Consider the following 26020-nt stretch of genomic DNA (forward strand, 5'->3'; position numbering starts at 1 on the left):
TTTTGTGACTTCTTAGGTTACTTCCGGGTTTGGGCCGATGCACATATGTGCGGTCATGCACATATTGAATGCAAGTAAATGGGTTTGCCCATTGTGATCCTTTCTGGAACTCACACAATAGCCAACCAGATTTGACTATGGGAACCTGTCCTTCCTAAGCAGCAGTGGCTTATCTTCATTGCTCTTGGTGGCCCCTCCTGCCCTATAACACCACCCTCCAGCTCCACCCTGTCCTAAATCTTAGAACAACAAAGAGTCTTTATATGGCATAAGCTTTTGTGGACTAGAGCTCGCGTCATCCAGTGCTTGAAATATTGGACAAAAGGATCTTTAGCACATTATATGTGCTTGCCAATGCCAGGATTTCTGTGTTGTCAAGAACTGTTTAGTGAATTGCTACTGTTAAGAACATGATTATCACTGTCTGTACTTTTTCATTTCCCTCCGACCTCACTTTTTACAACCCCCACACCTCTCAAACTGTGTGGGAAATATGCTTAAAACTCAGGATGACACCTTCATGCAACTGATGAACTTGTGGTCTGTAGTCTACAAAGGCTTATGCTTATGTTAGTCTTTAAAGTGCCACAAGATTCTTTGCTGTTTTTGCATCTGCTCCTCTGGACATGGCTCTCAGAGCCTCTGAAGCAATTTCAGTGCTTCTCAGGCTTGGCTTTTTATCTTGGTGTGTTAAACTGGAGACCAAATATTTTTGTCTCATCATTCTGAATGTGAAATTTCAGCCAATTTTTTCTCATTTCACTCCTATGTGTGATGTTGTTCCTCCCCATCTTTTAGCTCCCCCTACTGCTAAAACTCGGGCTTTCAGCCGTTCTCAAGCGTCTCACCTCCCTAGATTCCCCCTCAGCACTACACAGCTGCTTTTCTCCCTAACTCTGGTGTGAAGTTCCCCTCTGCACCAGAAAACCCCCAAACCACTTTCCTAGCAGCAAGTGTATTGATTTTCAACATTCCATGACTGAGCCTTCCCCCCTGAAGTTAGAAATGTTAGCAAACATTCCATGGCATGCTATGGGTGCCCGTGCCATCACCCGCTTGATGTTAAGTGAGATGTTCACATGGAAAATTCACTAGTTGTGCCACTCCCCTTCCCAATGTGGTATTATTATTGTCCTCTGTGCTTCCCGCTCCCTACAGCGGTTGTCACAACAGCCATATGAAGTAGCCATATGAATTTCCATTTTATAGGGAGGATTTTTAATGGCTTTCCTACAGTCAGAATGACAACCATCTGGTTTCTAGTCATTGGATCCCGCTGGACTTGTTTTACCATGTAAAATACTAGTTTGGGTCGAAGTCCTGTTTTTTTACCCCAGCTGTCATGGAAATGACAAAACTAACAGCTATAAAGGAACTACCTTCTACTAGGCCTGACTACAGGGCTCTCTCTAGCCTGGGGACAGGGGAGGGATGCCCTCCAGAAGCTGCTGGACTATAACACCCATCATCCCTGATTTTTTAGCTATGCCGGCTGATGCAAGTTCAAGTCCAATAACATATGGATGACAATAGGTTCCCCATCCCTGCTCTAGCCTAGTATGTCTACAGTGGCTGTGCAGTGGTGTTAAGGAAATCTTTCCCAGCACTGAGAACTGGAGATGTGACGGATTGAACATGAAGCCTTAGAGACTCCAACCAGGTGCTCTTCCACCAAAAATGTATGGCAAAGGAGCTTTGGCACTGGAGAGAACTTTGCCATACATTTTGGGGGTATCACCACTGGCTATCTTAAATCCCTGGCCATGTGAGAAACAGGTAGGGTCCCCATTCTCCTCTGCCTTGAACAGCGGCTTGTTCTGCTGTGACATGCATAGGAGATGGTAAGGGAAGCCTCACTGGCTGATTTCTCCAGGGATGGGGAACGTCTGGTCCTCCAGGTGTTGCTGGACTACAACATCCATTGTTCCTGACCACTGGTTGTGCTGTCTAAGGGCTGATGGGTGTTGCAGTGCAACATCTGGAAGGTCATCTGTTCTACAACTGTAGGCTGTAGGAACAGGCCAGGATGTTCTTGCTTTTGATCCTATAGTCCTCTGGCCATTTTAGGAGTCAGTTGCTAGGTTAAATGTTGCAAATGACCCAGCAAATGACCAAGGCAGGGTGCAGCCAGGCCTTTCTAGTGCACAACCCAGCGACAGAAGATAGGAATGAAGGATTTTGTTGAGAGAGCACCTTTTGCCTCATCTTTTGAGGGCAGCCTGAATTGGGACACCTTCTTCCCGTGTTACTTGAAGTTCGAAACTGTGGATATATCAGCCATTTTGTCCCAGAGCACATATAGTTCCCTCAAACAAGGCCTCTCTCTCTCTCCCCACTGCTGCCTTATTTTTTGCTAACCAAGCTCAGATTTATGTTGTTTGTTTCGGCTGTTGTATGACTGTGTACATATTGTATTTAGAAATGGCATTCAGATGTGTACATAATATAATATATATGAATTTAACCAGCATCTCCTTTGCAATCACACACCTTTGCCATGGAGGCTTGTTTTTGTCTTGTTTGTTTCATTTTGTTTTTTTTACATTGACAAATGACCAATAAATTCTGTTGGTTTCTTTTCTCTCCCTGTTTCTGCAATTTGTGAGATTAATTTCCCGTGATTCCCAATGGGATTGCAAAACCAAATGCATTGAGCTGGTTTTTGAGAGAGCCCACAAACATTTAATTGATTAATCAGTCAAATTAATGAATTTAAAACATTTCATCAACAAAAATTGTGTCCAGACTAATTAGAAAGTTGCTAAGAAAGAAAGAAAGAAAACAGTATGATTAATGCAACTGTGTATAAAACCTGAAAGGTCTGTCTTCTGTTTGGAGGCATCCAAGAATCATGAAATTGTTGGAAAGGATCTCAGGCAAATCTAGCCAAACCCCCTTCATTATAATTCTAAACTGACATCTATAGAAATTGGCATATGCCATTTTTTATGCTAACTTTGCCCTTGTTTCTTTTGGCTACCCTCAGTAGATGCCATCTTGGAAGAGGCATCACCCAGTTTCTCACACAGGAGGGATTGCCTCTTCTCTCACGTGGGCTCATGTGATGCATTGACACATCATCGTCCAAGCCAACAGGTGGCCTAGCGCTATCTTAGAGAAGGCATTCCCTGTTCTCTCTCACACAGGAGGCAACACTTTTCCTGTGATGTCTGCTTGTGATATGTACCCATATCAGGGTGCAGTACCAATGTGTGACTGAGGCTATCATAGAAGAGTCATTCTTCCTCTCACCCAGGATGGAAAGCTTTTACTATGATGTCTGCTGCGACACAGATAAGCATCGTGCCGTTCCAATGGGTGGTTAGGGCCATCTTAGGTCACATTCCTACCCCACATTTAAAGCACTACAATTCCACTCTAAATGGTCATGGCTTCCCCCAGAGAATTCAGGGAGTTGTAGTTTGTTAAGATGATGATGATGATGATGTTAAGGGAGCTGAGAGTTGTTGTTGTTGTTTAGTCGTGTCCAACTCTTCGTGACCCCATGGACCAGAGCACGCTAGGCAATCCTGTCTTCCACTGAGAGTTGTTAGGAGAGCTGTATTCTCTTATTTGAACTACTGCATACATACAAATCAATCAACCAACCAAAAACCCATAGAACAATTTCTTTAACACTTTTCATTCCAGTGACTTTACAGTGCAATCCTACGCATGCTTACTCAGAAGCAAGTGCCGCTTGAGTTCAGTGGGGCTTACTGTCAAAGAAGTGTACATCACATTTCAGCCTTCATTGATCATACTTTAGTGTGTTTCTGCATTGCAAAAAATTCTGCTGAAGTGCCTTTTTGAGGCCCTTGAGAAAAGTGAGACTTAACAATGTACATTTTTAGACAGGAAGGTAATTAGAACAAAATCCCTTTGTCAGATGATCTCAGAGTACAGGGAGGCTCATCTGGGCCAAGGCATTCCCTTTCCTTAACTTTTCCCAGCATTCCTCAAATTTCTGCTGCATCCTGGTACCTGCAGTGACTGAATGCTCCATTCACACCCAACTTGATGCAGAGATGAGGCAGAATGACTGTCTCTGATAGATGCTGAGCAGAAGGAGGCAGAAGAGCAGAGAATCTTGCAAAGATGCAGCAGGCAGCCCCTCTGAGACCGGTGCATTGGGGTCTCACCAGGGTCTTTCTTCATAGATATGGAACCCTTTCAGAGGAAGGGCAGTATATAAATTAAATACGGTAAATAAACAGTCATTCTTTATAGTTCCCAACATTTCGAAGATGAATATAGGTTCATTCTTTATCTAAGTGTCCGATTCTCACAAAAAAATTTAAGAAGGCCATAAGGCCAAAAACAGGGACAAGTGACACCCCAGGGACCAGAAGGAAGGGACTAGAGGTTGGCATCATTTGACACCTGACAAGGTTTATACCCCATTAAGGACCCTATTAAGAATGCAGCCATCGGGCTGAAAAATGTTCCCCACCCATGTCCTAGATACAGCTTTGTCACCAGAGGCTCAAAGGCCTTTGCTGGTGCAGAGTGTCTTTGACCAGCTATGGGCTGGTTTGCCACATATGGCCATTCTTAGATTGGCCATAGTAATTCATGCTCTGGACTACTGTAAAGTGCTCTACCTGGGGCTGCCCTTGAAGATGGCATGGAAGCTCCAGTTAGTGCAAAATGCAGTTGATTAGTTATAGAGTGGAGCAGCTAGCAAGAGCCACATTTCACTGGTCATTGATGTAGGCGGAATAGCTCACAGCAGTCTATAATTAACTCCTGATCTTAATCCCATTTATTCAACAGGATTTGGGAATGGAAATGGGGACAGGGCGGATGGAGAAGGGACACAGAAAATCTGCATTTCTTCTAAATGGCTCAAGGGCAGTAAAGGTTGTAGTCCATGGAGATGAAGGCACTTTACACCTGGTCAAAGGTTCTCCTTTAATATTACTTCATAAATTCCAGTTCTTACTACAGACCTGGACATTGTGATAAGGAAAAAGAGACAGTGCACCTAATGATAAAAAAGTTGGGACAGAGGGTTTGTTGTTTGCCCAGACTCTGCACAGAAAAGACTTTGTCTATAAACTGACCTGCTGCCAGAGTGGCTCCTCCTCTGCCTGTATTTCCCTGTTTGAGCAATAAAGGTTAGTTGGGACCAAAAGAGAGAGAGAGAGAGAGAGAGATGCTCAACTTCCTGGTCTGCTTGTCTCTGGAAGCAAAGCCGAACAGCACATAGTCTGAGCAAGCTTTAAAGAGCTAGGCCTTCCAAATCAGATTGCTTCCTCTCATACTGGAAGGACAATGGCTTACAGTAACCTGGTCAGGCATTGGAACAAAGGAGTTTTAGCTCTAGAGAAGGGCAGCTGGGAATCTGCCTTACACATCTTCTGCAGCATTGAAAACCCTCCTTCAAAGATCAGCTTCAACATTGGCTGCCTGCATCTTTCAAGGGGAGACCTGGAGCAAGCTCTGGAGGTAGGTGTTAAGACCATTTCACACATGACAGGTTCGAACTCAGGTTTTCCATGGAGCATACACACAACTCAGAACTGTCTGCGCTGACTGGAGTTGTAGTCCAAAGCATCCTGAAGTCACCAAGCTGAAAAAGGCTGGTCTACCTCTGTTTTAATTTCCCACAACGTCATGGGGTGGCAGTAGATTGGGCGCTCCAGAGCATTGTGGGAAATGAAGATGGCAGTCCTTTAGCCACCAATACTGACACCACCAAGAAAATCATCCGTGTATAGCCCACTAGAGCACACTTTGCTCCTGGGCCTCTCAAACCCAGAGCCAGACCTGCCTGTATGGCATATTCATATGTATTGATGATATATATATTTTATCTGCTTATTTATTACATTCATATCCCAACTTTCCTCCAGTGAGTTCAAGTGGCAGCCCCCCTTGCCATTTTATCCTTACAACAACCCTGTGAGGTAGATTAGGTCTTCACTATATTGTTTTCAACAATTGTTAAATACAGTGGTACCTCGGTTTAAGAACAGTCCAGTTAAAGAACGATTCGGTTTACGAACTCCGCAAAACCGGTAGTGTCCCGGTTTGAGAACTTTACCTCAGTCTAAGAACGGAATCCGAATGGTGGAAGGGCACCGGCGGCGTGAGGTCTCATTAGGGAAAGTGCACCTCGGTTTAAGAACAGTTTTGGTTTAATAACGGACTTCCGGAACAGATTAAGTTTGTAAACCGAGGTACCACTGTACTTTTTTGTTTTGTTTACTTCTGCAAACCTACCCAGGCATGTCATTTTAATGACCAATTTTTACGTGTGTTTTTATTATGCATAACGGCTTTACGGCTGCTGATTTTATTATATTTTTAAAATGTATGTTCACTAGTTTTCCATGCTTCTCTTAACTGGTATTTTTAAATGACAGTTTTAGATTGCCCATTGTAAATCGCTTAGAGCAGGGGGTCAGCAATTTTTTCTAGTAGCGGGCCGGTCCACTGTCTGGAGGTGGCGAGGCGGAAGGAGCCGGAGCCGGTGGTGGGTGCTGCCTTGCCTCCTTGCGATGGGAAGAAGAGGCTGAGCGGCGGCAGCTCTGCCAATCAGACACCGTGCCTGATTTACCTCAGTGCGGCGTGGGGACGTCTCTGCCAATCAAACACCACTGAGGTAAACTAGGCGCAGCATTTGATTGGCAGAGATGTCCCTGCGCCACGCTGAGGTAAACCAGGCACAGCAATTAAGTGGCAGAGCCACTGCCGCTCGGCTTCTTCTTCCCGTTGCCGTCACCGGGAGTCTCGGCTTCGCGGCAGGTTCTGGCTTTGTGGCATGGGGCACGGGCCGGATTTACGACCCAGGTGGAGCTGATCCAGTCCGCGGACTTTAGTTTACCAACCCCTGGCTTAGAGGCATGTGATTTTTAAAAAAATCAAATAAGTGGTCTGCTGCAAATGTTGTTAAATAAATAAATAAGGGTTGCACTATGACACTAAAAAAATATAAATAAATAGGTATACACTTGTGGGAGGAAAGAAGTATTTAAACTGTGCACGTAAGGAATGTAACATGTGAAGTTCGCTCACATAAAGTAAATCAATGCAGGTATAAAAAGTATTGTGGGGAGAACAAACGATATTCATATTCAGCACTTCCTGGAGAACCAGGTTACCACAGCAGGAAGCAACTGTTGAACAAATTTAGCAATTCCCAGAACGAATGAGTCAGCAACATGCCTCAGATTCCAGAACTAGCTAGTGCCCATTGAGACTGGTGAGGCAGAATACAAGAAGCCCAAAACAGAAAAAGTGTTCTGGTATGGCTAAGCCTAGGGACGGAAAGAAATTTGGTTCAGTTTTCATTTTAATGCAAAGATACCTAATTCACATGCACAAATATTTGCACCAAATTTTGTGATGTAGTTCTCCAGCCATAAGAGCACGTAATGAAAGTATTAGTGAAAATAACATACAAAAATATTAGAGGACATCACTTGCAAAAAAAGAGAGGTGCATGTTGGCAGAAATGTGTACAAAGCTGCCCAATTTTCATGAGAACATTTTTTTAAAAAAATCTGCAAACTGATCCAGAAATTTGGCAAACTGAACTAAAGGTTGGAAAGATTAGAAACTGAAATTGATTGATTTGTCCAACCTTAGTTAAGCCTCAGTGGAGTACCTTTTTACAGAAGAAACAATGACTTTGCAAGTTCCTTCCTTAATGCTTTATCCCTGGAAGAATTCCTGACCTACTTTGCAAGCAAAAACAGAATTAGCCTCTCAGTGCAGCAATAGCTTAAGGTAACAAATTCCGGAAGAGACATTGCATTTCTGTCTCGGAATTACCAAGCTTGGGAAGGTGGGCTGAGCTAGTTCATACTTGGTTCCTGCATAGGAAGCTGTGTTATGCCAGCAGGTCAGAATATCTGTCCATCTAGACCAGTGTCGCCTACTCTGATTGGCAGCAGCTTTCTGGGGTCTTGGTCAAAAATATGACTTTTCCTTCGCTATTGCTACTTGGGATCTCCTCACCGCCCGCTTTTTTCACTGGAGATGTCAGGTGTCAATTTTGAACCCCGTCCCATCCATGTGCAAAGCAAGTGGGTTCAAAGTCATTGAGCTGCAGTCCCTTTCTCTGTGGGAAATATCTCACCTAATATAACCAACATGCTTAACTATAATTAATGCATGAAGGAGTTAAAAACATAGAGTACTACCTGACTTAACTAGGTCACACCCCTTCAGGCTGGAAGGAAGGGCTACCAAACTCTTTGTTTTCCTACATTCCACCATTTCCCCCCACCATGTTAACTCTTCCAGTAAGGGTGCCTAAGCTGAATGCTCAAAGCTTCTACAGTATGGCTTTAACAAGCCATCTCTGTGTTTCTATGCAAATGATTTAGAAACATTTACCTTTTTAGAACTAACCTAAGTTTTGCTGCAGGGGACGCGGGTGGCGCTGTGGGTTAAACCACAGAGCCTAGGACTTGCTGATCAGAAGGTCGGTGGTTCGAATCCCCGTGACGGGGTGAGCTCCTGTTGTTTGGTCCCAGCTCCTGCCCACCTAGCAGTTCGAAAGCATGTCAAAGTGCAAGTAGATAAATAGGCAGGAAGGTAAACGGCGTTTTCGTGTGCTGCTCTGATTCGCCAGAAGCGGCTTAGTCATGCTGGCCACATGACCCGGAAGCTGTACGCCGGCTCCCTCGGCCAATATAGCGAGATGAGCGCCACAACCCCAGAGTCGGCCACGACTGGACCTAATGGTCAGGGGTCCCTTTACCTTTACCTTAAGTTTTGCTGCCTGGCTTTCTTGCTGCTGTATGGAAAAGCACATGAATCTGATCTTTGAATAGTTTTGTAAGTAAATCATATTTATCTTACCAAACATATCGCATATGCTAAGGAGTGTGGGGAGCTTTTGTAGCAACTTAAGGTAAAAGGTAAAGGGGCCCCTGACCATTAGGTCCAGTCATGGCCAACTCTGGGGTTGCGGCACTCATCTCGCTTTATTGGCCGAGGGAGCCGGCGTACAGCTTCTGGGTCATGTGGCCAGCATGACTAAGCCACTTCTGGCGAACCAGAGCAGCGAACGGAAATGCCGTTTACCTTCCCGCCAGACCTATTTATCTACTTGCACTTTGACATGCTTTTGAATTGCTAGGTTGGCAGGAGCAGGGACCGAGCAACAGGAGCTCACCCGTCACGGGGATTTAGACCCCTGACCTTCTGATCGGCAAGTCCTAGGCTCTGTAGTTTAACCCACAGCGCCACCCGCGTCCCTATTGTAGCAACTTAGAAGGGGATATTTTAAACGTCTAACATCCTGCATTTCCACACTTTACTTTGCTGCATGTTTTGAGATTTTAAATCACTGCATGTGCTCTCTCACCAGGGAGTACTTGCCCCAAATCTGGATCTAGACATCCAGGGAATTCTCCTTATATCAAACCAAATCAAACAACATGCTCAAAATGCATTTTGCCCTGCTGAGAAAAAGCTGTCAACTTTTTATGGCTGGCTCTATTTCTCTGCCTGTAAACAGCCTGACACCCAGTATAAGCAAACAAGTGATGCCTTTTCTCATTGTTTCATCTCTGTGCCAGGAAAAAAGCATTTCTTGCTGAATTTCTCCTGCTGTTAAAAAGCACAGGAGTAAAAAAAGAAATCTGGCAACCTTAACGTTATTTTTCTGCCTCCAGGCATTTGACCAATCCATTTCCAAAGACAATTGCTTAGCTGTGGGTTTCTTCCAGAGAGGATATTCTTACCTGTTGCTGGAGAGGTGAGTGTCTGCTGTTTCACTGTCAAAGGGTACAATAATTGAGCTCACACAAATATTATAGGAGCCAGAATGAATCCAGCGCACAAGCAGGGGAAAGGAAGGCAAACAACCAGCCAAGCTATGCAGCATATGTGGGGCAGAAACTGATGTCAAGTTGCCACCTTTTTCTTAAGTGGAGCCCCTCCACCTTTTAACAGCAGTGGAATGGTGGAGAGAACTCAGCTACCTCCAGCTTCACTCCATGCCAGAAAAATGTTCATCTGTTGAATTTCTGATAAATAGGGGGTTTGTTAAATGTAGAGAGGAGAAACAGAGATCCTGTGGATTCTGTAAACTGGAAAGTGGAGTTCAATCCCATGCCCTCCAGCGTTTCTCCAATGAAAATAGGGATGTCCGATTCCATACTACTACTACTACTACTACTACTAACTTTATGATTTATGCTCCACCCATTGGACTGGGTTGCTCCATCCAGCCACTCTAGGCGGCTTACAACATATATAAAAATCACAATAAAACATTAAAATAACTTCCCTGTACAGAGCTGCCTTCAGATGTCTTCTAAAGGATGTATAGTTACTTATCTCCTTGGCTTGAGGCTTGCACACCATATGCTCCAACATTTCTCTGATGAAGGAAAAGTGGGACATTCCAGAATCAAATCAGAAACCTGGATGGCTTCTGTAAATCTGGCTCTGTCTCTGCAATCCTGTTTTGTGCACATATGTCATCGGGGGGGGGGGTAGGTGGGCATGGTTAAGGGGATGTTGGCCAAACGGGGAGGTCTGGAGGGTCCTCAGACCCCACGGGGGCTCCTCACACCTAGGCTATATCTAACAGCAATAACAGTGCAATTCTTTTCCTGATCTCAGTATTTTTACTTTCCTAAACACAGACATTGTTGTTTTCTTCCCCTGCCAGATATGAAGAAGCCCTGAATGATTTCAGGCTTGCCCTGCTGCACCTCAGGAAGAACCCCTGCATTGATTATAAGCAGCTGGGTCTGAAGTTTGTGTTGTGTGCCTGGGAGGTAAGGTGATGTTAAGAGCATCATACGATGATGACTCAGCAAAGCAGTCCATAATAGACGTAACTAGGGACTGCTGCCCCTGCTTGCTCTGCTCACCAACCCCTTTGCCAACCCCCCTTCCTCTACACCTGGCCAATCCCCCCTCCTTTTACACTTCCTTCACCTCACACCTCCCCTTTCATAACCTATCCTCTCATACTTCCTCTACCCCTCCCTTCACAGCTTGCCCAAACAGTCTGTGTACCTGTGTACACAGAAGCTGAACGGTACAAATAAACATATGCACATGTACCCCCAGAATCCCCTGGGACATGGACTTACCATTCTGGAAAGCAGTAGCATACCACTTTGAACTGTCAGGGATTAGCCAAAAGGATCCTGGGAAGTGTAGTTTGTTCAGGATGCCGAGACTTCTAACACCCCCCCCCCTACACATTCCCCACACAGAGCTACAATTCTCAGAGATCCCCATGAAGAGCGATTGATTGTTAAACCATTCTGGAAATTGTAACTCTGTGAGGGGGAACTCCTACAGGAAGTAGTGATGGTGGCCAGCTTGGATGGCTTTAAAAGAGGATTAGACAAATTCAAAGAAGAGGATAAGGCTACCAGTGGCTACTAGCCACAAATGGCTATGTTCCACTTCCACTGTCAGAGACAGGGTGCCACAGAACTCATGTATCGGGATCATGTATAGGGAAAGTGTGGTTGCAACTAGATCTTTCTTGTGATCTTCCAACAAGTGGTATTTGACTGGTCTGCTCTGAGTAAGATTAGCACTGGATGCAACCCTACGATTCTATGCCATGAAACCTGTGTAATGATAGAGTTTACTATTTAGAGGTCTTACAAAGTTGGTAACTGAGGACTTTCCTTCCTGCTGAAGAATCCAGTGTAATGTCTGAGGCTTGCATCCAGCAGAAATGTTATTTCTTGTGTGGTCTGCAGGTGGCGTACAACACTGCTGCGGCTCACTGCCGTCTTGGACAGTGGCAGGATGCTCAGCAAACACTGAAGGAGGCTGCTGGAGAGACCCCAAAGGGTCAAATCCACCACCTTGATAGTGCTCTGAAGCAAGTGCAGGTATGATTTGCTGCATTAACCTGAGGAAGTCGGTTTTTCCTGGTAGTGTAGATCCACCTTCCAAGGAAGAGGTTGCTTAGCAGAGGCCGACACACACACAGGGCGTCTCCAGATGCCCTTTTTTTGCCCACTCACATCTCTCCATCCAGACAAGCAAGAGGCTCTGCTGGAGTTCAAGGACACATTCCAGCCAAAGAAAAACACTCAAGGGAGGTGCAAAGAGAGGCCAGCGAGGGGTGTGGCATTTGGGGAGTTTCAAGGGCCAGGTGGAGACGCTTGGAGGGCCACATATGGCCCCTGGGCCTGAGGTTCCCCACCCATGAAAGAGAAAACTGCCCTCTGGCAACTCTTTACACAGAGGAGTTTCCTCTGCAAGGCAGGAGCCTAGACAAGATGAACTTCCTTTCTGCATCTTCAGGTAAATGTGTATATCCAAGAAAAGATAACCCTGTTGTGAATAGTCTACCCTAAACCTGCCCTGTCCTAGGAACATCTCTTCTTGGAACCCCGGAGTGTCCCTCAGGGGGAGATCTTCAAGCCCCCAAAGCAGGACGTGGAAGAGCTAGAAGAAAAAGACTTCCTAGGCCAGGCCAAGGTAGAACTTTCTGACTCCGCAGATAAAAGGGGTGATGTTCTTCTGCTGTGATGGGGCTAGTTTTCCCCAAAGGGAGTCAGCATGCTTCTGGGCTGAACTACTTTGGTAAAGGAGAGGGGTGGGGCTCACATGCTGGAATGTTCTCCTGTACAACTCCCCTCCCCCAACAACCTTGCATGTAGAAATAAAGCTTGTCGGGGAGGTTCCCTGTTTACAAAATTGTCCCATCTGGCACCAATTTTGTAATTGTTTTGCAACAGACAAAAGCACCTTTTCTTTTTTTGGACTTTTGGCCATCATCAATTATTGGATGTTTGCATTTTGAGTATTTTTTTAAACATGCTTGTATATGTTTTTGATTGCATTTTCACTCTGGCTGTAAATCGTTTTGGCACTTTCTGTAGAGGGATTTGCTAGGGGCTCCCATCCTTGCTCATCCTCCTTGACCGAAGCCCCTCCTCTCTTGCTCTATGCCTTTTTAAAGAAGGGAGGGGGTAGTCACTTCGTCCAGTGGCTTGCTCTCCCCTCTGTTAAGTAGCTTGCCTGTGCCTGCCTGCCATTCCTCATGCTAGAATTGGCATGGCCACCTATGGCTGCACAAACTGCAGAGTATTTGTTTATTTATTTTTATTTTTAAATTTCTATACCGCTTTATATTTTTAATAAAAAATCTCAAAGCAGTTTACAGCATATTAAATCAGTAAAACAATAAAACAATAGCTGGGTGATGTTCCTCCGATCTCATGAGGAGCCTCTTCAGTAGGGCTAGTGAGTGTGGGCCCCGCCCCCTAGGCCAGGTGGAAAGGGCTTTGCAGGGAGCGGCCTTCACGACCCACAGCCAGGTCTGCCTTACTCCAAACCATTCTTGCATTCAGCTGGTGCCCCTTATGCTGATGATAGATAGATAGATAGATAGATAGATAGATAGACAGAGATAGAGAGATAGATGGATGAGCAAAGCCAGAAGAGAGAAAATTGTTGTTGTTGTTAAGGTTTGTTAAATGAATACTTTGCTTTACAACCAATAACATACAATAAAGTCACGTAAGCGTTGCAAAACACAAATTGAACAGTACAATAGCAAATAATAGGCATTGCCCCAATGCCTGGGAAATCAAAAATAGTGCCAAATCAATGACAAGGTTGGAGCCAGGAACTCCTCCCTCAGCAAGAGTATTCCATAAATGAGAGGCTTCCAAGAGAGGGCCCATTAACATGTATTTGTTCTCAGGATCCCAAATAACAGTCAGTAGTTGACACTGCACTCCTCTGGCTTGTAATGCTCATTTTAGGGTCAGAACTAGCCAAGCTGTATGGAAATTTATTCACGCAGGCAACTACAGCGGCAAGAATGTTACTTGACCCAAAATGGAAAGAAGAAGAAGACCCAGCAAAAGAAGAATGAATACAAAAACTCATGGAATATGCAGAAATGGCAAAACTTACTGGAAAAATAAGAAATAAAGATAACAAACTTTTTATAAAAGAATAGTAATGGTTTATTGAATATTTACAGATAAATTGTAAACAGATAAGAACATTGGCAGGATTATTGTAATAACCTGCAGTTTTATAAGAGTATATATTTAAAATAGATGAATAAATGAGCAAATTAAATTAATTTGGATATACAGAAAATATTAAAAATAAATTTAAGGAACAGCAGAAAGAGGGGGAAGGAAGTCATGTTTTGAAATGTCAAAATGATAGTGAAATCAGTGAAATGTATAAAATTGAAAATCATAAAGAAATGCTCATTTTATACTACCCTCCCTTCACAGGTCATCTCTTCTGCTTATGAGGAAGATTGTGGCATCGGCTTTCATGATCCCCAGCCCCAGGTGAAGGGGGGAAAGCAAGGGAAGTGGGATGCTCATGGGCTCCTGGCGCAGAGACAGCAGCTGCCAATTTCTTTCCCCTGGCTTCTCTCTAGAAGCACTGCCTGCCCTAAACCACCTATACTTCTCTGATTGCCACATCAGCCTGCCTCTCTCTCACAGCCATAAAGGTGGCCAGCTGACCTGAAAGTGGCCAGTGCCTGCGCTGTTGAATACAATATTTGCTGATGTGCAGAAATCAGCCACTGAAACTTATTGCAGTGCGTAGATCAACATATTAACCACCTCAGAGATGCAAAGGAAGCTGCTCTTAAATGGCACAGCTACAGAGGCTGGCTGGAAAAGTTGGCAACCCTGTATTAGGTATTCCTGAACTTTAGCACCCCTTGCTTTGCTCCTCTTGTTATCATCTACTTTTGTTCCCACCCCAAGCTAAAGAGAGTAGCAACCTTTTGTTTGTGTGCATATAAGGGATTTGGCATATCTCGAAGCTTCTCACTTCTTGCAGAAAGGCAGCAGTGGGATTCCCCCACCACCTGGAAAAGAACCCCCCACCCTGCCCTGCGAGAGACAAAATATACAGAAATCAGGTCAGCCACAAGAAGGGGATTTGTCACATATCTGGAGGGACCCTTTATATCCTCCTGTTTCTCCCAGTGGGTGCGCAGAGCTACAGAGCCTACAGCAAAGGAGATAGAGGGAGAAGGAACCAGTTTGCTTCCTTTCTCCATTGTTGCATATTGGTTAGAGTGTCTGACTAGGACTTGGTAGCTCAGGGTTCAAATCCCCACTCAGCCACAAAGTTCATCGGGTGACCTTGGGCCAGTAACTCCTCTCCCCGTCTCTCAGCCCAATCTATCCAGCAGGGTTGTGAAGGTAAAATGGGGAGGGGGAAGAACCATGGCATGGGGTATAAAAGTAATTTGATAAAGGCAGGGTTTAACTAATAGAATTAGGCTGCGTACACACCCGGAATTTGAAACACATCTCCTCCTCAAAGATTCCTGGGAACTATAGTTTACACCTCCCAGAGCTAGAGCTCCCAGACCCTTAATAAACTACAGTTCCTAATTCTTTTTTCTTGAGGGGAGATTCTTTAAATTGCATATTGTGCATTTTGTTATTGTAAGCTACTTTATGAGAGCCATATGGTGAAGAGCGGGGTATAAATTTTAAAATCTAAACATTAAATAAACATTAACTAAAATAAAAATAAAATATAAAAGCATATGCAGCTTTATTAGTAAGTGGGTGAAGCTTGTTTTGCAGCACCAGCCAAGGAAGATGACGACAGGGCAGACATGAACATCGCTGGTCAAAATACATCCCTGGAGGTGAGACTCTGTATTTGCCATGGCAATAATGTGACATAACGTAATATAATGTAGTTGCAAAAGGGCTTTAGCTATTGCATCATGAACAGCCCTAAAATCTGCTTCAGAAGAATTGTAAGTTGTATGAATCTATAATATTGGCATTGTAAAGTTTGCCAGCCAGCTGTCCTGGAAAGATTGTCTCACAAAATCCAAGCAATGAGAGGTCAAAGAAAGGCGGACATGTTTTTGGCAGACTGGTGTTTGTTTATTGGTTATATAAATAGTCAGGAATCTGGCAGAATGGTTCCAATTAACTGAGCTGGCCCATCCATGAGGAGGGGTGAAAAACCCACCTCAGCTCAAGAGGCGGTCCTCTTCCCACCACTTCCATCGTCAAGAGGGACGTGTTTGGATGCACAGTATTGCTACTCGTCCTCACTGCCCCAAGGCGGAGAAGCTGAATTGCAATGCTTTGAGGAGTTTGGCAAAAACTGGGGTGCAGCGGTGGTGGAAGTGGGGTACGTGGTGGTGGTGGGGCAGCAATTCCTATTTCACTTCAGGTGGCAAAATGGGATGGGCCACCCCTGCCAACTACATTTCAAATGGTATTGTCTTTGCAAGGGAAAATAGGATTAACTGGAGAAAAGTTAGATAAATTAAGAAAAATGAGATGTGGATCTAAATAACAGAGTCATTTATTTTGATTGTAGGTGATAAATAAACAATGAGCACAGTGAAGGGAAAAACACTGTTACAGGAGACTGAAGTTAAAATAGAAGCTTCTTAATCCTATTTGTAGACTATATCGTGCTTCCACGAAATGCAATCTGTACCTGAAAATACTGTTTGGGGTGTCAGGAAGGGGAGTTGTTATATTTTTATTTATACTACACACACACACACACACACACACACACACTGTTTCAGTGGGTCCCTTTGCTCAGCCATACCTTTCCATCTCTTGAGCAGAACTTATCCTCTTCTGGGGAGGCTAGTGACATCACCAATGGGTTCATCCTGCTGAAGATTCACACTTCCTACTCTGTCAAGGTGAAAATGAGTCCTGTCCCATCCCTGGCTGACTTTAGGAACCTGCTACAGGAAGAATGCTGCCAGCAGGCTACACGGATGTCAGTGAGGTAGGTTCTGAGATACACATGAACTGGCACCAGGTAGGGATGAAAGCCGAATCTATCTGATCTGTGGCTTTCCAACACAATCTTCAAACCTATACAGTGGTACCTCTGTTTAAGTACTTAATTCGTTCTGGAGGTCTGTTCTTAACTTGAAACTGTTCTTAACCAGAAGCACCACTTTAGCTAATGGGGCCTCCTGCTGCCGCCGCACTGCCAGAGCACAATTTCTGTTCTTATCCTGAAGCAAAGTTCTTAACCTGAGGTAATATTTCTGGGATAGCGGAGTCTGTAACCTGAAGCATATGTAACCTGAAGCGTATGTAACCCGAGGTACCACTGTACACAGCTATCCTTTGAAATTTGCACTTCTCCTAATTTTGTGGCACAGTTCTCCAACCCAACAATGTTTACAAAAATGCGTATGTATTAGGGTTCTTTGGGAAAAGCCAGGAGCTTTAAATGTATGGTGTGTCCATGCCACTCTTGCCTTAACAGCTTCCTATGTACTTGTGCATGATTGCATCACTGACCCTTTTCAGGTACAAGATTTCAGGTAGTGATGAGCTGATCCCTGTTAGCAGTGATGAAGAACTGAGGAACATCTGGCAAAGCATGGAAGGTGGTCAGCTGACCATCTGGTGCCAGGTACGTGTTGATTGGTGTTGGGTTATCTGGCTTAAAGACTGGACAACAACAACAAATTTCCCTGCAAACAGGAGGCTAGCACACCAGTCCTGCCTTGCTGCTTTCAATTTTTAGTGAGATATTATTTTTATTAATAATATTAATATTCAGAAATGGTATCCTCCAACCTGAAGCGGTAGAGTTAATTGTTTTACTCAAGCTCCCTCTATGACCTCATTCTGACAGTAAAAGCTGTTGGATGGTGGAAGCGAAATTCCTTGGAAGTGGGTAGGCTGTCCTTTGTTAGAAGCTGGCTGGCCACCTATTACAGGTGCTGCAATAGTGGATTGCCTGCATTGGTAGGGGCTTTGACCAGATAACCCTTGAGATTCCTTACCAACCCTCTGATTCCAGTGCATGTGTTGATCCAGTCCATTTGTGTGTGTTCTGAAGGCCCAAAGGGATACCACGAGCAGGCCAGCACTCTACCACATGATTGCGTGTCACCCCTACACTGCTCAGGGCCAGGAGGATTTGTCTTTCAAAGAAGGTGACAAGCTGGAGATCCTCTCTGAAGGTAGGCAGGGCAGAGATGGATGTTTGATGGTCCCTGAAGGGAAAAATGTTCCCCCCTCCCAGATTAAAGGCACCAGAGGCACCTTCCTCATCCCTTTCTCTTGATCTGTGCCTTTGGCCATAAACCCACCTGCCTTCACCTTGGTTGTGTTTTCACAGTGAACGAGGAGTGGCTGGAAGGACGCTGCAATGGAACCACTGGCATTTTCCCAAAATGCTTTGCTGTGCGAGAGTGCTGTTGACACCTGCTCCTAGAGCAGAAAAAAGGGGGCTTGTCCTCTAGCTCACCCACCCATTCAATCACTTATGCTACAATCGACCCTTCCCTTGCCATTAGGTGCTGTGTTGCCCTTCAGACATGCTGAAAATGCATCTAAGTGTTGGTGAAGTGTTGGCTTCTTAGTAATGGAAACGTTTCAGTGACTCATAAAGTCACCCTTTTTGCTTTGGTGGCTGAAAAGATCAGAAAGAATACCCTGGACAATATAGCAGTGAAATATAAGGGAAACTCAGAGATCTAAATAGAGACTATTATTTGTGGTGCAGCATCCCTTTTGCTTATATTTATTTTTGATTCACATTTGTCATGGCCAATGGCTAGTACAATAAAGTTAATTGGATTGGAGTGTTGGTGAAAAGCAAATATATTTCCTTCTCTTGAGTTTGTAGTTAATGCATGAATTACTTTAAACCACCAGAGGGCACTGTTGGTCTAGCAATCTTGCCAGCACTTGCTTATCGTCTTTGCTTTGTCATCCTTAATGCCACCCCTAAAACTGAGCTATTTTGTTTGTTGCTCTGTCCTAACTTTTTGAGACAAGATATATGCTATTTCTCTCCTTCTATCTCCACTCATTCTGTAAACAGTTTCTGCATGAATAAAGCCTTTGAATTCCAGAAATTGGAAGTGATTGTTCCACTCTAATTCCAAGCTGCAAGGTCTGCTAACAGTAAAAACATGAGAAGAGCCCTGCAGGATCAGACCAAAGCTATATGTGCAGGGCTGGAAGGCAACAACCATTCCCCAAGGGCAGCTTTCCCCTAAATGTGAATTTAGACCTCATGACTAAAAGGTAAAAGGTAAAGTAAAGGACCCCTGGATGGTTAAGTCCAGTCAAAGGTGGCTATGGGGTTGTGGCGCTCATCTCACTTTCAGGCCAAGGGAGCCAGCGTTTGTCCACAGACAGTTTTCTGGGTCATGTGGCCAGCATGACTAAACTGCTACTGGCACACGGAGGACTGTGACGAGTGCCAGAGCGCACGGAAATGCCGTTTACCTTCCCGCCAGAGTGGTACCTATTTATCTATTTGCACTTTGACGTGCTTTTGAACTGCTAGGTGGGCAGGAGCTGGGACAGAGCAATGGGAGCTCACGCCGTCGTGGGGATTTGAACCACCAACCTTCCGATCGGCAAGCCCAAGAGGCTCAGTGGTTTAGACCACAGTGCCACCTGTGTCCCTACCTCATGACTAAGGTCAGGTTCACAACATACATTTAAAGCACATCCAGTGCACGTTTGAAGTAATGACCCCCCACACCCCACAAGAATCCTGGAAGCTATGGTTTCCCCCTTACAAAGCTACAATTCACAGCATCTTTAACTAGCTATAGTTCCCAGGATTCTTTGTGAGAAGTTATAACCTTTAAATATGCACTAGGCGTGCTTCAAATGTATGCTGTGGATCTAGCTCCCTGAACTTGTCTCCTCCCCTTTTTTACAGCCACCTAAGCCTGTAAGGCAGGCTTTCCCCAACCTGGTGCCCTCAGCTCTTTTGGACTACAACTCCCACCATCCCCAGCCAATCATGGAAGCCAAACCCTGCCTCCAATACCAAATCCTGCACTAAAAGGAAAAGTGCTGCTGGGTAATCCTTGGTTTCATAAACCCAGGAGGACTAGTGCAAAGCTTCCTTCATGAAAGATAAGTTTCTTTGAAAGCCAAATTTGGTCTTCATTACCAAATCCTTCAATAAAAACAGAGCACTGCAGATAATTCCTGGTTTCATAAGTCCACAGTAAACACTTAGCAAAGTTTTTATTTGAGAAATGTGCAATAAAAAGAATTATAAAGTTTTCTAGCGAGCACTGTGAGGTCAGTTCCTGATGACCTGTTTATTGAACATTTGTCCTGATTTGTTTGTGCAGAGTTCGCAGGGAGGTCATACAGTGTCCAACTGTTTATTGCACACTCATTCCAATTTGTTTGCAGGGAATTTCTATGGTGTCGGGTCATGTAAGTGCTATCCCACACATTTTCCCATCGCATTCATTTCTTGCCACAAAAAGTCCAGGTCTCTTTTTGTTGCCCAAGTAATTTCAAATTTGAATTTTGCTGGTATGTGACGGAATCCCAACTGGAAAATGAAGACAGCCTGCACATGCCTTAAGTCTTGTGGAAAGTTTGTTCCTCATGGGGTTGAGAGAGATCCTTTCACCCACAAAAATATTTTGGTGCAAAAGAAAAAAGAAAAAAGAATGTAACTAGCTGTCCACAACAGGGAGATGAGAACCAGCCCCATAGAATCAACTCCCCCAAGTATTTACAGTATTTGTATGGTGTTTCTAGTCCGCATTTTCGTCCGTGGCTGCATCTTTGGGGATCCCATCCCAGGCAGTTCCTCTTCCAGGCCTGAATCAGACCACTGTAGCTCCTGTCCGACTGACTCCTGGCACCCTGCAATTCCTTTGCCTGAGAATCTATCATCTGTTTTAAACTGGTCTCTCACCTTGGTGCCAAGATCAATCTGAAGACCTGATAAGCAGCCTTGAAGTCCCGCTCTCTTGCCCACCAAGACTGGCATCTGCACTTGCCAGTTGCAGGTTGGCACCAGTGAACTACTGGTCCAGTAAACAGCGGGTGAGAAACAATATTACTAGTACTTGCAAATTCATTCCTATTACAATTAATTTTCATTAATAATAATATTGCTAGAGTGCTTTCGAGGGGGGAGGGTCAAAGCCCTACCTCCATTATTCCCAGTGAGTCTTAGGAGATTCCTGCAACACAGAACAGTTTTATCATCACCCTGTGTTTTTTTTGGGGGGGGGGGGTTTGATGAGAAAGAAAGCAGCTTGCCTCTGGCCTTTGCAACAGCTCACGGAAGAGATAAGTTTCGAACCAGGGACTTTATGGTTTACATAGCTAATATATTGCTGGGGAGGGGGGATTGCGGTACAATAAATTATATACTGCATGTACTTCTGGAAAAAAAAGGCATAATCAGTGTTAGTTGGGCAAGTAGTGTATGTTTGTCCCATTGGGTCTTAGAGAGTTGAAGCTGGTCTGGCTTGGTGGCGCCTGCCAATCTGTTTAGTGTTTGCTTGCTTGTGGGTCCGCTGAGGGGCTGGTGCTGACTGCCCCACCCTAACCCACACAGAGGCTGCGGGGAGGTGAACAGTCCAAAATGCCGCCCCTTTCTCTCAGCGCAGTAAATACATGACCAGCAGGGCAATACAGATTGCCAGCACAGCGGCAATGAAGAAAATGCTGGCTGCCCACACCCCTTCCTCGTGCCCTCTCAGCTGTCGGGGGGCCTCTGCGGGGATCATATTGGTGAGGTTCAGCATGTAGCCCAGAGTCCAGCCAATTTCCGAGTTGGCAGCCTGCAAGAGAGAGAGAGAGTAGAGTCACAAAGGAAGGCAAACACAGTGCCCACCACTTAATGCTAATAGCCTTGCCATGAGCCAACACAAAGCTGGCATTTCAGGCAGAGGTGAGCTTCCTTGTCATAGGAAGAGTATTTGCTTGGCATGTAGAAGGTCCCAGGTTCAATCCCCAGCATCTCCTGGGCTGGGAGAGAACCTGGTACATTTATTAAGAAACCAGAGGCCTTTCTTCTTGGAATAACAGGTTTGGAATTGCCCCCAAAAGATGTTAGATTGTTTTTGTATGCCACAACTGCAGCTAGAATTTTATTAGCTAAGAACTGGAAAACACAAGAAGTGCCAACACTGTAGGAATGGCAGATGAAGATGATGGACTATTCGGAGTTAGCCAACCTGACTGGAAGATTCTGCGACCAGAAGGAGGAGGAGTACCAGGAGGAATGGATGAAATTCAAAGACTATTTAGTTAAATATGCTAAGATAATTTAAATAGAAATACTTGCAAATAACAGATAGGCTTAGGATTTAAATATGTGAAGTTATAGAATAATATGTTTAAAGTAAAGATGAAAAGAAAGATGTTAAGTGATTAAGTAAATTTTATGAGAAACTTGTTTTGGAAAACTGTTACAATGATATATACTGAAATTCAGTCAGGGGGACTTGAGGAAGTCACTTATCAATGTTACTAAGATTGGATTAAGTACAGTTAAGATGTATGTATGTATGTTTGTTTGTTTGTTTGTTTGAAAATTTTGGAAAATCAATTAAAAAAATTGGAAAAAAATATTAAACTCTGTTGCTGGGGGATCTCTCATGCTGGAGAAAGTGTTTAGTCCTGTGCTTTGGATCTAGAGTTCCAGCTAAGTATTTTGTTAATTATCCCACACAGGTAATCTATATCTATTTTCGCCTACAGAAGCCCTTGTGAAAGTGATTTTTTTCAGACCATTGGCAAGGAGGAGGAAGGAATGGCTTATGTGGGGGGTGGGGAAGTGAAATGGGCAGAGACAGAAGGGGTAAGGACAGACTCTGCAAACAATCAGTCCCTTCAAAACCTGGGCTGGTTCAGATACCTTGGACCTAAACCATATATACTGACATGACCTCCAGCTCTGCCCTCACCCGCATCCGGAAGGCAATGTTGTTCCAGGTGTCCGTTCGAAAGCCGTAACCGTCCAGCAAGAGAGTAAGGATGTAGTTGGCACTAGCGCAGTAGTTTTTCAGATGGTCCTCCTTCTCGCTGGAGTAACTGGATTTCAACTGAGGAAAGACAGGGAGAGAGAGAGAGACAACATTTCAAGAGCAGCTGAGGTAGGAGAGTGTTCATTTCCTGACCATTGGTTATACTGCCTGATTTGATGCAAGCTGGAGTCTGACCATATCTAGAGGGCACCACATTGGCTACTCTGACCAGCAGCAACTCAGCGCAACTACCTGAAATCATTCGAGGGCAGGGATGGGAAACCTGTGGCCCTCCAGATGTCATTGGACTATAATTTCCACCACCCTTGGCCATGAGCTGTGCTGTCTGGGGGTTGGTGAGAATTCTAGTTCAGCAACCTCTGGAGGGTGACAGGGTTTCCCATGCCTGGATTAAGGTGACTGAAGGGTCCAGTTGTGTGAACCTTCAGGACTTTCCAGAAGGGCAGCTGTGTTTCAGCAAAGACAGCTTTGGGTCTTGTGGCACCTTTCAGGATGAGCATAGGTCAATGGCAGCTAGGCGGCCTCCAGTGGCAGTACCTCAAACAAGGCCTCATCTGGGATAAGGGAGCATGGGCTACAGTTTGTTCTTCATGGTTGCATAGTACAAGATATTTTGGCAGGTGTAGTTCATATCACAGTGTCGAACTGTATTCCTGCTAAAACACCTTTCTGTGTAGGTAAAAAGCATTGTCAATGACTTTGGAGCAGGCTGAGAACAGACCCAGGGAACTGAGACTGGGGCTTTGGTAGCATCCGAAGGCTGTTAGCTGTCTTCCTAGAGAAAAGGTGGAGAACCTCAGGTACAGAGGCTAAATCCAGCCCTTTAAATCTCTGTATTTGGCCCTCAGGCCTCTTGCCAGGTGAAGAAGAAGAGTTTGGATTTGATATCCCACTTTATCACTACCTGAAGGAGTCTCAAAGCGGCTAACATTCTCCTTTCCCTTCCTCCCCCACAACAAACACTCTGTGAGGTGAGTGGGGTCGAGAGACTTCAAAGAAGTGTGACTAGCCCAAGGTTACCCAGCAGCTGCATGTGGAGGAGCAGAGACGCGAACCTGGTTCACCAGATTACAAGTCTACCGCTCTTAACCACTACACCACACTGGCTCCTCTCCAGAAAAACTTGCTTCCCCCAGGCTACACATCTCAGCAACTCTGTTCTGCGCCCTCCTTGAGTGTTTTGGCTGGGCTGGGCTGTGTCATTTGAACTCTGATCATGCCTCTTGCTTGATGGAGGATAGATAGGGATGTGTACAGAAAGAGGCTATTGTACGAAAGGGAAAATTCTCATGGGTTGCTCTGCCCATCTTTGCCTCTCTAACCATGCCCACTTGTACTTCTGGCCCCACACATCAATGATATGTGGCCCCCTGTCTGGTTGCCCAGAAGAGAATGTTGTCCTTAGGCAGAAAAAGGTCCTTCATCAACTCTGCCCAAGAGATCTGCTGTGCAAGAAGCAGAATCTGGGCCACCAAATTGGAGTGCCTCAATTGATATATTCGTAAATATATGTTCATTTTACAGATCAGTCAACAAGTCTCCTGTGACCTCCTTCCAAACCACACCAGGATGATAGGATACCTACTTCGTCCCATTTCCTGGCACAGAACGTCTTGATAGTATCTTCAACAGTGGCCAGTGGCTGAGTTTCAGTCAAGTTCAGGAAATTGAAGGTATAGTAATAGGCAGAAAAAGCCTGAAATTTAAAATAAAACATGAGCAGGTGAGTGAGAGACATCAAACCAACAATGGCTATAGAAGCCTGGGGAAGGGTGTAGACCAGTGGTAGAGCAGATGCTGCATGTAAAAGGTCCCAGATTCATTCCTCAGCATCTCCAGGCAGGGCTGGGAGAGAACTAGATGGACCTATGTTCTTATTTAATTCAGCCATTATTCAGAACCATGAGAACTAGGATCTTAGTTTATTTTTTAGCAGAAAGGCCATCACTCAATGGTAGAGCATCTGCTTTGCATGCAGAAGGTCCCTGGTTCAATCCCTGATGGCATCTCCAGGTATTGCTGGCGAGAACCCTGTTTGAAACCCTGGAGTTCCTCTCCCGGTCAGTCCAGCAAGATAGATGGACCAGTAATCTGACTCAATATAAAGCAGTTTTCTACTTTATTTTTTACTTTAGCTAATAAACCGAAGGATGAGGTCCTTGAATAAAGCTTGCAACAAAATAAAATCAGATGATAAATCAGTAATGAAATTCATTTACAAGACAGAAAAAGAGATTACAAAAAAAGAAATCAAAACTATGTTTCAGTGGAATAAGCAAACAATAAACCAAAGTAATAAACATTCCAGTATTATTCAACTGATACATTGCATTTGCATGGGTGCAGCCAGGATTTATGTTATGGGGGGCAGGACACCCACCTGTCATCATCCTCTATCTGGCTCTTTCTAGCAGAATTGGAATGGAATACCTCAACAAGTTTTAAATTACTTTCTTTTGACCCCAAGCACTCAGAAAAATCTGTCACAATTTCTACTTTAACTTAAGTATTTTTATTTATTTATTTTGTGGGGGGGCAGTTGCCCCCCCCCTCCGGCTACACCTATGTGCATTTGGACCATTCATTACTTCTGTGTGAACCCAAGGGCATGACAAACACAGACACACAGAGGAACATCCCTATTCCCAACTTTTTAGCATGAATTGGCATGCTCTCGTACCAGAAATTTCCCGTTGACCTTAGGCTGGTAGACCCCGTTGAAACCACAGGAGTCATTATATTTGCAGTTTTTTGAGAAGTTGAAAATACTTTTGAAGGTTTCCCGGCATAGGGTGGCATTGCCTGTGCCCACCAGAGTAAAGTTCTTCGAGGCTGGAGGTGGGTTTGATTGCTTGGCACACGGACTGCTATAGACAGATGCAGTTGTAAAGGATGAAATGTAGCCTTCTGGGTAGCAAGGGTGATCGACCCGATCCGATGAGCTTGAATTCTGGAGGCGAGAACCGCAGAGTGAAACCATAGTCCAGATGTACCTTCATAAGAACATAAGGAGAGCCCTACAGGATTGGGCCAATGGCACAACGAGTCCAGCATCCTGCTCTCACAATGGACAACCAGATGCACCAATGGGAAGCCCAAAGACCTGAGCTCAATAGTGCTGTGCAACTCCTAGCAACTGACATTCAGAGGCATACAGTGGAAGTGGAACATATAGCCTTATCCTCCTCTATGGATTGGTCATTGAAGTTCGCGGGTGTTATGTACCGAAGTTCTCACCCTGGGCCAGCAGGGGGATACTGTAGATAGTTATGCAAATAAGGGATCGAAAGT

At 44.7% G+C, this 26020-nt stretch overlaps 2 protein-coding genes across 2 annotated transcripts in view; one reads left to right on the plus strand and one right to left on the minus strand.

The window, feature by feature from the left end:
* Positions 1–18817, plus strand: part of LOC308467925 (discoidin domain-containing receptor 2-like) — a 50878-nt gene extending 32061 nt beyond the window's left edge. Inside the window, exons 17-27 of the mRNA XM_080989687.1 lie at positions 9636–9718; positions 10640–10748; positions 11697–11831; positions 12319–12426; positions 14208–14267; positions 14773–14854; positions 15534–15598; positions 16550–16719; positions 17256–17361; positions 17794–17917; positions 18076–18817. Of these exons, the coding sequence (XP_080845813.1) occupies positions 9636–9718; positions 10640–10748; positions 11697–11831; positions 12319–12426; positions 14208–14267; positions 14773–14854; positions 15534–15598; positions 16550–16719; positions 17256–17361; positions 17794–17917; positions 18076–18158 (1125 nt within the window). The 3' untranslated portion in view covers positions 18159–18817. The remainder of the gene's footprint in view (positions 1–9635; positions 9719–10639; positions 10749–11696; positions 11832–12318; positions 12427–14207; positions 14268–14772; positions 14855–15533; positions 15599–16549; positions 16720–17255; positions 17362–17793; positions 17918–18075) is intronic.
* Positions 18818–19935: 1118 nt separating this feature from the next.
* ENTPD8 (ectonucleoside triphosphate diphosphohydrolase 8) overlaps positions 19936–26020 on the minus strand; it is a 32461-nt gene continuing 26376 nt past the window's right edge. Inside the window, exons 7-10 of the mRNA XM_080989618.1 lie at positions 25410–25679; positions 24315–24425; positions 22649–22786; positions 19936–21520 (exon numbers count right to left, since the gene is read on the minus strand). Of these exons, the coding sequence (XP_080845744.1) occupies positions 21338–21520; positions 22649–22786; positions 24315–24425; positions 25410–25679 (702 nt within the window). The 3' untranslated portion in view covers positions 19936–21337. The remainder of the gene's footprint in view (positions 21521–22648; positions 22787–24314; positions 24426–25409; positions 25680–26020) is intronic.

This window comes from Podarcis pityusensis (genome assembly GCF_964106645.2).
Source record: "Podarcis pityusensis genome assembly, chromosome: Z".
NCBI classification, from domain to species: Eukaryota; Metazoa; Chordata; class Lepidosauria; order Squamata; family Lacertidae; genus Podarcis; species Podarcis pityusensis.